We start from the raw sequence: 13,032 nt of genomic DNA, 5'->3' as shown, positions 1-13,032 counted from the left end.
GTAGACTAAACAAATAATGCCTTTAAATCGATAACACAATTCTGGATAGTCGCTTAGAAAAGTGTGGGTTTATATTCCACCGTAGAGAAAAAGAATAGATATGATAACATTTTAAATTAGAACCTACATAAAAATTTCATTTTATCATTGTAAAAATAAATACCACAAGATAAGTTCATTTTGCTGCTTTCTATGGCTTGTCAACCATAATTCACAGTCTTTCCAAATTTCCAAGGGGGTTAGAGGCTACAAATGAGGATGTTGTTTGCCATCAAGGAGATTCATGGGCAAAAAAAGTGTGCCCTGTATCATGTTCATCTGTATTATAAAAATTCCAGCCCCAGAATTTTTGATCTACTAATTCTAATTTTGTCGTTCAATAGACCTTTTAGAGGAAAACTGCCTATTCCATAATTCTCTGTATTTGAAGTCATGTAAGACTGGTAATATTATTGGGGTGCCTGTGTGGTTCAGCTGGTTGAGGCTTCGGCTCAGGTCATGATCCTGGAATCCTGGGATCGAGTCCCACATCGGGCTCCCAGGTCCATGGGGAGTCTGCTTCTCCTTCTGACCTTCTCCCCTCTTATGATCTCTCTTACACTCTCTCTCTGTCAAATAAATAAATAAAATCTTTAAAAAAAATACTAGTAATATTATCATAAGTACCACTGCATCCCTCCTAAAGAAACTGGACTTGAGTAGAGCTTCCAAATGGCAGCCCAGAAGGCTAAATACAGAATTCTGACAATAGACATTGTACTGTTTTCTAAGATGTGGGACATGAACAGCAAACTTCACCAGTTCTTATTTTCATACTATCAGACAGATTTATATATATATATATATATATATATATATATATATATCTATGTGTGTGTATATATATATGTATATATATGTATATATGTATATATATGACCAGATTAGTCTCAGTGAAAATCTGTATTTGTGTTTCCTGCACAAAAGTAAACTGATTGTGCCCATTGAAAACGAAACCTCGGGATTTCCAGGTAGCTGTCTACACCTGTCTGCCTTACCCCCGAGACGCAATTTCTTTATAAGAAACTCTTGAGAATTTCTTAAGTCAATAACCAGGTTCCTATGCACTTATGATAAATATACATATGGACAAAGAGACTCAAAACTTATATCTTAAAAGTTGATGACTCTAAGTAAAATTGGCCAGAAAATTTTACATATGCCCTCAGATTGTTCATAAAGCAGTATCATCCATGATAAAGCACTAAAATCAAAATGAGGGAGATTGAGTTTTTCTTTGCTTGATTATAATACACTGCCAGTATCCGTCATCTTGGTTCAATAGCAAGCAATCTTCTCAAACTGATCTATAGATTCAACACGACTATATTCAAAATCTTAACAGAATTTTAGTAGAAATTGGCAAAATGATCCTAAAATTTAGGTGCAAACACAAGGCCAAAACATTAAAATAAGTTCTGAAAAGAATGAATATACTTGGAAGATTTACTCTTTCTGATTTCAAGACTTATTATAAAGCCACAGTAATTAAGACAGTGTGGCATATTGGCATAAAGACAGACATATAAATCAATGAAGCAGAATAAATAGTTCAGAAATAGACCCTAATATACAGGGCCAATTGATTTTCAATTTAAGTGCCAAAGAAATTTAGTGGTGAATGATCTTTTTAATAAATGGTGGGAGAACACATGTATATTTATCTGTAAAAAATGAACCTCAACCATTCCCTCACACCATAAACAAAAATTTAACTCAAAATGGAAAAAAAAACCTTGCTAAATATAAATGAATATTTTTTAGAGCACAAAATGATATTATCTTGCTGATTTTAAAACAAAATTAAAATGCTAGACAAAAATAACATAAAATACAAAAGGGGTACATATTGTTAAAGTATGTTAAGTTTCTATCATTACTGAAGAAGTGATAAAGTAATAATCAAGGAGGCAAGGTGTAATTTTTAAGGTAACCAATAAAATATACTATGATAACTTAAGACATAGAGGAGTAAATGGAATAATTAAAAATATTTGCTAAATTCTAAAGAAGGCAAGAATAGACAAGTAAAATAAAATAGGTGGGTCACGTACAAGAAAACAAAACAAAACCAAAGGGTCACATATGCTAAAAACTAAGACCTGTCCCACCAGATTAAAACCACAAAATCTAAATACATTACAAGTGACATATCATAAAGACACCTAAATTTTGAAAGTAAAAGGTGAATATTTGCCATTCCCAACCCCCAAAATAAGCCAAAGACTAACCAAAAGAGAGGCTCATCAACAAATGGACTCAACTCATGGTTACCGGAGGGTGGTGCGTTGGAGGGATGGGTTCAACAGGTGATGGGGATCAAGGATGTCACTTGTGATGACCACAGGGCATTGTGTGGAAGTGCTGGACCACTATAGTGAACACCTGAAACTAACTGGAATTCAAATAAAAACGTAAAACCCTGTATACCTTCTTAAATTAGTGACCGACAAACAGTCTTTACGGTAAGAAGCGTTTTTTCAGAGGTACAAACGGACACTCTTAATGATAATCTACCAGGAAGATAAAATACCTTAGATAATCTATCAGGAAGCATATTATCAAGAAGATAATATGCTTAGGAAGATAACATACTTAGGTAAACTATCAGGAAATTATAATAATTCTATATCCATATGTACTAATAATATGCCTTCAAAATATATAAGGTAAGAATTGATAAAAATAAAGATGAGACAAATAGACAGCCATATTAATAGACATTAACTTCTGTAAATAGTTTTTTAAAACAGCAGACACAAAAATCAGAAAATACAAAGGAAATCTGAACAACACAATAACAAATGTGACCCATCTGACACAAAACAAATGTGAAGTGCACATTCTTGAGGCTGCACATAGACCATATATGAAAACAGATCATAGGCTTAGCATAATGCAAATCTCGACAAATTTCTAAAGATTACAACTGTTCAGAGTGTGCTTTCTGACATAGTGAAATTAGACTAGAAATCAATTAAAAACTAACTAGAAAATCACTAGCAGTTTAGAAACTAAATACATTAAGATGGAACGAATTATAGCATCATTCTCATTCACACTTCACTGAGACTTCTTCAGAGGGTCAAGAGGGATGGAATTACAGAGAGTGACTCATGAGTTACTAGTAACTTGAACTCAGTTTTATCTCTACCATAGCTCAAAATCCAGACTTCTCCATGGAAATGCTGGCTCAACATCTAACATATATTTACTGAGAATCTTCCATGTGTTGGGCACGGTTTGAGCTATTGAAAGGATAAAGTCTCTATAATTAGTGAGTTTATGTCCAAACACACAAATGAGATAATTTGATGGATTCAGCGCTATGGGAAAAATAAAATACAACCTCCACATTTACACTGTGGAAAGCAAGGAATATTACTTCAGAGATATGTGTAAGGGAAGCCTTTCTAAGGTGATGTCTTCAGTGTTAAGAAGGCTCCTGCCAGGTGCTTCGGTGTCTCAGTCAGTTAAAAGTGGCTGCTTCAGCTCTGCTCATGATCCCAGGGTCCCGGGATTAAGGCAAGTGTTGGGCCCTCTATTCAGCAGGACGTCTGCTTCTCCCACTCCCTGCCACTCCCACTGCTTGCACATGTGCTCTCTCTCTATCATATAAATAAATAAAATCTTAAAAAAAAAAAAAGAAGAAGACAGCCCCTGGCATATTATCTAAGCAAACATGAAGAAGAATTAATAACATGGAGACCCCAGGCATAGACATGTTTGGCTACTAGAAATCGTATGAGTGAAGTATAGATTAAGAAAAAGAGAGCACTTATGGTTTGAGTGACTCTTAATCTCACAAAACAAACTGAGGGTTGCTGGGGGGAGGGGGGTTGGAAGAAGGGGGGTGGGGTTATGGACATTGGGGAGGGTATGTGCTTTGGTGAGTGCTGTGAAGTGTGTAAACCTGGCGATTCACAGACCTGTACCCCTGGGGATAAAAATATATGTTTATAAAAAATTAAAAATTTAAAAGAAAAAGAATAAAATCTTAAAAATAAATAAATTAATTAATTAATTTAAAAAAAAGAAAAGAAAGAGAGAGCAAGGAAGAGCAAAGTCAAACATGATCTAGGTCGTAATACATTATTTGGATTTATCCTAAATATTTGAAAGTCACTGGAGGGATGAAAGCAGAAAAATGATTTTATTAGATTTACATTTTTATTTATTTGGTTTTTTGTTTATTTTTTGAGAGAGAAAGATAGCATGCATGTATACTTGCATGAGAGTGTGTGGGAGAGGGCAGAGAGAGAGGGGAGAGGGAGACAGAGATTCCCAAGCAGGCTCCATGCTCAGTGGGGAGCCCAGTGCAGAGCTTGACCTTATGACCCTGAGATCATGACCTGAGCTGAAACCAAGAGTCAGAAGCTTAACACACTGGGCCACCCTAGTGCCCCAGATTTTCATTTTAAATGATCAGACAGATGTTTGGGGTAATAGAGCATGGCAGCCTGTTATTCCACTACTATAAATGTCCATGGAGAGATAATGAAAGTTTTGTGATACAGTTGTACTTGTGTATATCAGGTCTATATGCAGTATATCACCTGTGATATGATGTAAAACCACTGATAGTATTTTATTTATGAGAAAACCAACATTCTCTATGGCTGTAAGAACTAAATTGTCCATGTGCTGCTATTTGAGTTTCTATTAGTTTGGTCTACAAAATACATTTGATATTAACAAATTAAGTACATTCATAACATAGAATTATGGAAGCATTCCTTGCTGCTACATGAATTTTTAGGACAGATACAAATACAAAGTAGCTATTTCAGGGGGAGAGATAAGCAACACAGGAACCAAAAGCAGGAAAGACATCTTTTAAAAGGAGCTAAACTGCATGTTATTTGGTAATTTTCAACTACAACAAGTGAATCCAGAACACAGAATTTTGCAAGAAAGTCTGATTGTTCCTTAAATACTTTTTAAGAGAATGGATTCAGATGGTCTAAGCAGCAGAGTTATGAGCCCAGCCACCACAGAGAAAGCTTGTCTTATAAAGAACAGTAAAGGCTGATATTCATATACAAGGAAGTATCTGTTTTGAAATGTTCAAATTAAAAAGTTGTTTTCTCATAAAAGAATGGAGAAAGAAGAGGCAGAAAAAATAAGTTATTTTTATAAGGCAGAATGTGATACAGCTATTAGTTTGAGAGTTCTCATAAGATGGTTTTTTAGAGAAGCTAACATAGAAACTAGAAACAGATTCAAAAGAATGAATGGGATGTTTCATTGTGCTTGCTTAATAAACAAATGGCCAATTATTTTTTCAGTATAATTGTTCTCCCAAATTTAGACAGAGCCCATGTATACATGTCCAAGAGATCAGACCTACCTATAGGTAAGAAATGGCTATACAGTGTTAACTTAGTATCTGTAAAAGTTATAATGTTTCACAAGATTCTAGAGGAAAACACGTTTTCTAAATTTTAACAATATACATGAAAAATAGAAGATATTTGCAAATGACATATCTGATAAAGGGTTAGTATCAAAAACATATAAAGAACTTATAAAACTCAACATCCAAAAAACAAAAAGTCCAATTTAAAAATGGGCAGAAAACAAACAGACATTTCTCCAAAGAAGACACACAGATCGCCAACAGACACATGAAGAGATGCTCATCATCATCTACCATCAGGGAAATGCAAATCAAAACCACAATGTGTTATCATCTCACATCCATCAGAATGGCAAAATTAAACAAACAAACAAAAAAAAAACAAAGAAAAACAAGAAACAATAGGTATTGGAGAGTATGTGGAGAAAAAGGAACACTCATGCACTGTTGGTGGAAATGCAAATGGATGTAGTCAAGGTGGAAAAGAGTATTATAGAGGTTTCTCAGAAAGTTAAAAACAGAACTACTTTATGACTTGGCAATTGCTCTACTGGCAATTTACCCAAATATAAGAACACTACTACAAAGGGATACATGCACCCCTGTGTTAATTGCAGCATTATTTATGATAGCCAAGATATAGAAGCAGTTCAAGTGTCCATCAACTGATGAATGGATGAATAAGATGTGGTATATATACACAATGGAATATTACTCAGCTATAAAAAAGGATGAAATCTTGCCACTTGCCAAGACATGAAGAGAACTACAGAGTATGCTAAGTGAAATGTCAGTGAGAAAAAGACAAATACTGTATGATTTCACTCATATGTGGAATTTAAGGAAAAAAAACCCAAATAATAGGGAAAGAAATAAAAGAGAGAAATCAAGAAAGAGACTCTTCATCATAGAGAACAGATGGTTACCAGAAGGAGGAGAGAGAGGTAAGTGGGGGGATGGCTTAAAAAGGTAATGGTCATTAAGGAGGGCACTTGTGATGAGCACCAAATGATATATGAAAGTGTTGAATTACTATATTGTACACCTAAAACTAATATTACACTGTATGTTAACTAACTGGAATTAAATAAAAACTTAGAAGAAACAACATACATGTAGGTGATCATTTATCTTATTTCTAAACCTTAGAGGCACTCATGCAACTAAATACTACTAACAAATATTCTGTTCATTTTCTAAATAAATAAATATTAGTAAAAACTGAAGAATGAATTATAGTGTTGCAGAATGTGTGAAATTGTGATCCTCTCTGTTGACAGAAAGCAGTTGATGCTATATTGACCTGAGTCAGGAGAGGGTCAGATCAAAAGAGGCTGTCATGGTAGTCTCAGTATCCAAGAATGATTTTTAGAGATTTATATCTTGGTAAGTCCCAGCTGTTCTACACCCTCAAATAGCAGCGTAAGTATATATGACGTGTTCAGATGTTTTTTTGTATATCATGCATTCTTCCACAGTAAGTATCTAAACATTGGCAATTATATTAATTGAAAGGGGTGAGGACTCAGACATTATAAGTAAATGGTTTACTACATAAGGAAATATATTTAATGGTACAAAAGGAGATGCGGAGAAATTTTAAAAAATTCACAATGACCTTCTGTTATTACAGAGTTGAGGAGTAAAACATATATTTACCTTTAATGTTTTGCAGTAGAATATTCATAATATATAAAATTTAGTTGTAAATTGTCCTATTATAGTCACATATTTCAAAGCTACAGATAATGGGGCCAAATCCCTGTTTATTTTATTATCTATATATTTTTTGTTATTCATGGTCACAATTATTTTGATAATTTTCCATAGACTTTTTTAAAATTAAAATATTTTTCTTTGTTAATAAGGTTTGCTTCCTTTCCAGTCACCAAAAAAGCTTTATAGTAATGGCACTCAAATATTCCCATAAAGTGTCTTTCTTAAGAATTACTAATTCTCCACTCTTGATATATATTACAGAAGAATATTCCATATCACATTCACTCCATGTAAAATTAATTCAATTTTTTATTAAGTAAGTTAATGATGCATTAGATATTTTAGTTTTTACATAATTAAGGCTCTATTATTAACCTAAGTGAAAACCCAAAATGAACAAAAGAAATCAGAGACTTTTTCCTAAAACCAAAGCTAAATGGATTTCAAGTAGATTTCTTCATTCCTTTAAAATGTATTTGCCATTGCAAATAGGAAACTCAAAATCTCTCCCTTCAAGAACTATGTACCACAAAAAATAAAGCAGTCAGCGAAAGTTAAATTATGCACTTTATAGTGAAACCTGGGTAAACCTATAAAGAAATACAAGTTAGGATACATTAACTTATTTTTTTTCAAATGTTAACATTTCAAATTTAATGAGCACATAAGAAATTAACAAATTGTCTTTTACTATTTGAGTTATCTACCAGTCAAGAACATACTGCTTTTTAAAAGGTCAGAGCTGGAGAGGCTTTTCAAATAGACATAATATTGCATGCTACCTGAATTAGAAACATATTCTAGCAGAATGGGGTGTAAATACCTTAATTCCTACCTGGGTAAAGAAGGGCTCATAAATCTCAACTCCTTTATCAGATCCTTGTAGTAATACCTCCTGACCACGTCTCCAGCTGTACCGAACAGGTGGATTTGAATTGGCCACACACCGGAGGAACACTGTTCTCTCATAGTAAAATTGTTCTTTAGCTTCACCTATACTTTGATGAACAGTTACTACTGGGTCATCCAAATCTAAAAAAAAAAAAAAAAAAAAAAAAAAAAAAAAAAAAAAATTAAAAACAACCAAACGACACTGTTATGTGTTACAAGGCTTTTATAGGTATTACACATATAAAATCTAACCAAAGGTGCATTTTCATATTTGATTTTATTGCACTTCACTAGACTCATTTTTTTAAATTTGGTTTACTGAACTTGTTTAGAGAAAGTTCCAATCATAGACAATAAAGATGAATAATAGCTGCTTCTTAAGATATCTGCTTATTGAGATAGTACAAATGACTATATATTTCCAACAGAGCTCCATGAGAGAGATCAGAATCCAAGACCCTCCAATTCACAGATGAACCAAAACAATGAAACAGTGACAGAGAAATAAATACCAAGCAGCTCAACTGACTCCCTTAACATACTTCTTCAAACATTTATAATCGGAATATTTAAAGCAATCAAAGAATTATGTTTATAAATTATTATCTTTATAGTAAGAAAATATGATCTTATACTGGGTTAAGTTTTTCCTTCATCTCAGATTTTATTTCCCAGAATATATTTGCTATTTTGAAATGTGGTACTAGAAGATAGTGTTAAAAGGCATTAATATTTCTACCGCTGGATATGAGGACTAAATTTTTGCCATCTTACATGCATTCTCAAGAAGGGGCATACACCATAGTGTTTAGTAAATATTTCCGGGGGGGGGCAATATATAAATATCTTGGGGCTTTGTATGAACTTGGGTTCATAGAGTCTTCCTCTCAACTACCTAAGCCTACCATTATAGTGTAAAAGCAGTCAAAGGCAGTAAGTAAATGAATGGATGATGAATGTTGCTGAGTCCCAGTAAGACTATTTACAAATGCAGATGCCACAGCCAGATTTGCCTCGTGGGTCATAGTCTGGCATAGATTGTCAATCCCTGATTTACCATATTCCAGGTTCTTTCATTAAGAGAAAAAGAAATTAAGAAGTGAACTTGCCTTAAAACAACAACTGTATTGTATATTTGAAAGTTGCTAAGAGAGTAAATCTTAAAAGCTGTCATTACAGGAAAAAACAAACACACACAAAAAATCAGTACCTATGCATGATGATAGATGTAACTGAACTTATTGTGCTGATCATTTTGCAATATGTACAAATATCAAATCATCATGTTATACACCTGAAACTAATATAATACAATTATAGCTCAGCAAAAAAAGTGGGAAAACTAAAACAACAAGCTCTTGGTTCCATGTGCTAATATAAACTTAGTATATAGTTACCAAGTGTGATGTAAACATTTGTTGTATTTATATATTAATGTCACCCCATTTTTCCCCCTTTGGCTTTGTAACTGAAAGATTACATAACTTCAATGGTCTTTAATTTCCTTAACGATAAATTGGGAATATTAAGGTACCCTACTATTAAGGCTGTTAGAGAATTAAATGAGCTAGTCCTTAAAGCCTTAGGCACATAGTAAATGTTAATAAAATTTAGCTATTATTATTATTACTATTATCATTATTGGGGTTTCATTTAGACTTCCATTAATTCCACATTGTTTTCTTACCTTCATCTCACCAATTCATAAGGCATTCAACTCTCATTTTAAATAGATAAAAGTGTCATTTGTCATCTGTTCAGGCTAGCGGTTTTTTCTATACGACCAATACTTTCATGTGAACACTGAAGAGAAGCTACAATACTATACAAACGTAAGAAGAGTGGGGTGTGTGAGCATATGCTACCCTGAATATTTAAAAGGCACTGTTCTTTTAGAAAAGATTCTTTGTGATGCATTAAAGTAATAAAAAGCCAACAAAAGTTGTGAAGTAATAGCTGCCCTAAGGAATCAAAGAACAGAATCCCAAATGTCCCTGGTTTTTAAAAAGGTTTTTCCAAATGTGAATTGCCTGACAGCCTTGCTTAAATTTCTAGTTTTGCAACATTCTGAGTTTTTTTTCCCCAACATCAGAATCTTTTCACAGCTACCTCAAAGGCCTCTAATTACAGTAGAATAAATTTGCAGAACTGCTCCTTTTTTGATAAAGTTTAAGGAAACTTCAGTTTCCATTCATTCTATTAGCTATGCAGGGATATATACTATCTGGTTTTAATAGTGTACTTAGAGATATCAGTATCATTATCATGAAACATTTAGAGGTCTTTAAAATCTACCAAACATTCGCTTACTTGGTGATTAGTCCTTCACATACAAATCAAATCCTAAAGAAGTTTGATTAACTGAATTCAACCTTAAAGACTTGAGAAAAAAGGTATTGTGAGGTGATGGTATTTTTTTTTCTTATTCAAAACATAATTTCTTTTAGTCATAGACTCATTTTTAGAAGATATGAGCTATGTTACAAAATTCTGAAGCCAGTTAGTTTAGGAACAAAACAGAATTGGATGACGGTCAACATAACAATGATGATTCTCCTTGGATTCCAAATAGCTAATATTATTGTCCTTAAAACATCCATTTATTGACATATACCTAGCTCTCTCCTTGTTAGGTGGTGGTGTCAACAGGCTCAGTCAGGAACAGACCAAACCTGAACAAACACTTAAACATGCTTTTCTCGGATCTGTGTAAGCTTTGGGTCACTGGCCTTCTGAAAAACCAATCCTGTGACAATGGCTTACTGAACATTTTATTGGCAGAATTATCTGTTGGATTCACCCATGTTTAGGAATTTCTACTTCACACAGCTCCCAAATGATACTTCTTTGGATTTAAAAACAAACATGACAAGGACAAGATATCTTCTAGAAAAGTCAAATAATGGCATGTCTAAAAAATGTATTTTATGTGTGTGGGGGTGTACACACACACACACACACACATATGTAGTTCAATATGCATACATATATATCACTTAAAACAGGATATATGTTTAACACAAACTTTATATAGTATTACTGAATGTATACGGAATATGTGAATTTACCATAGGTCAGGTTTCTTGGAAAAGAGATACTGTCTTAAAGAGTTATGTGTGCAGGAAGTACACTGGGAAGTACCTTCTAGAACAACACTTCTAGCAAAGACATGATTGTTGAGGAGGAGAGTTGAGCTGCAGCTTAGTTGCAACAAAGGTCTCCTTCACTCTAGAGGAGTGATGGAGCTATAGTATCTCCTCAGAACTCTCTTGCCCTAAGGCAAGAGAACTAAGTCTTAGACACCACCCCAACCTAGAGGCATGACCTTGGGAGGGATAGCTCCCTTTGGTTTAGGGTACTTTCTAAAGAAGGATTTAGCTCTTAGCCATGGGTGCCTAAAACACTCACCAGTGGGAGGAATGAGTCCTTCAGTACCCAGGAAGGGATCTGGCTAATGCTCTATAGCATCTGCTTAAATCCATTTTTTTAGGTATGGTAATTCATTCTATGGGCTGGGGGAGGGGGAGCTACTCCAGGATGCTGGTTAATCACCTTTCCTGGGAGATATTCCTCACCTCTTTCTATTATTACGATTCTAAATTGCTCTCATCCTGGGCTAGTACATCTATTAGCATAAGTAGTTTACCTAGTAAAGTTGTCATACCTTTGTCACTGAGGATTTTGAGCCCCAAGTCACCAGGTTCTTCTTGAGCCATGACTGATGCACTTAGCTGTTTGCCCCCAAATTGATCAGGAGAATATCAAGAAATGATTCAGTGGATCGTCTGGGTATTAACATATTATATACTGTCTCACTGTGTAACAACAGATCTACCTCCCGCTGATCAGATGGGCCAATTAACCCCCTCCAGGCTGGTGATTCTTCTTATCTCCTATTTCCTAACGCAGGAAGCCTCAAGTAAATGAGTAGCAGCCATGGCTTAAAGATTAATGAGGCTCTTGCAGTATCACTTAATAGAAGCAATTTCCTCTTCTGAGATCTAGAACTTCTAACCTGGCAGGGCCCAGAGTGGCAGAAAGGGAAATACAGATTTCCCAAGTGGGCCACTGAATGTGATGGTAGAAGTGGGGTCACTCCTTCGTTTCAAACCTATGTATTCTACAGGAAAAAAAAAAAAGAAAATCATATAATAATGGTCACTGATTTAGAATATACTTTATCTCAGAGCATAGCACTCCTTCCTTCCCGGTCATTACTTCTTGAGTCTCAGAGAGACACCTTGCTACCAAGGGACTGGCTGGAATTTTGAAGGATGGTACTTTATGTGTCCAGTGTTAGCCTCTGTTGCTGCCAGGTTAGATATTCAGTGGTGGCAGTAGATACAATAATCTTCATCCAAGAGGACCCATGGTTCAAACTCATGCATAACCTCTGTCCCTACCATTATGGCAATTCTATTCATGACCCTGTTGTGCTGTTTATGAGTAGCCAATGACAGAAGCTGGTTGTTATCAACTGATTGTACTACTCTGTCTACTTCATTGTTTTGTGCTTCTATGGAAGGTCCTTTCTGGCCCTCAAGAATATGCACTTCCAGGGGTGCCTGGGTGGCTCAGTGGGTTGGGCCTCTGCCTTCAGCTCAGATCATGATCCCAGGGTCCTGGGATCGAGACCCACATCGGGCTCTCTGCTCAGCGGGGAGCCTGCTTCCTCCCCTCTCTCTGTCTGCCTCTCTGCCTACTCGTGATCTCTCTCCCTCTGTCAAATGAATGGATGGAATCTTTAAAAAAAAAAAAAAAAAGAATATGCACTTCCATAGGTCCATTAACATAGTCAAACAGATCTCTTTTTCCACAAAGTAGTTGACCAGGGATACTACCCAAACCAAAGTTCTGCCCACTGGAAAGACGTTCCCTCATTTTTTTTCAGGGACATCCCAGGGCAGCGGGGATCTCTAGTGAAGTAGCAGTCCAGCTTTTGGCTTGCATACATACAGTGAGCTGACCCATCATAAAATAAGCTTCACCTTTTTTCTTCACCATCAACTTATAAGTGATCCACT

General features: G+C 35.0%; 1 protein-coding gene across 1 annotated transcript in view; it reads right to left on the bottom strand.

The window, feature by feature from the left end:
• The window catches only part of MDGA2 (MAM domain containing glycosylphosphatidylinositol anchor 2), an 845,496-nt gene that overhangs the window by 319,487 nt on the left and 512,977 nt on the right, over positions 1–13,032 (bottom strand). Inside the window, exon 4 of the mRNA XM_044231999.1 lies at positions 7,953–8,149. Coding sequence (XP_044087934.1) covers positions 7,953–8,149 — 197 coding nt within the window. The remainder of the gene's footprint in view (positions 1–7,952; positions 8,150–13,032) is intronic.

Source organism: Neovison vison, chromosome 13, assembly GCF_020171115.1.
Source record: "Neovison vison isolate M4711 chromosome 13, ASM_NN_V1, whole genome shotgun sequence".
NCBI lineage: Eukaryota > Metazoa > Chordata > Mammalia > Carnivora > Mustelidae > Neogale > Neogale vison.
Note: the sequence above shows the minus strand (reverse complement) of the source record. Positions and strands in the feature narration are given on the sequence as shown.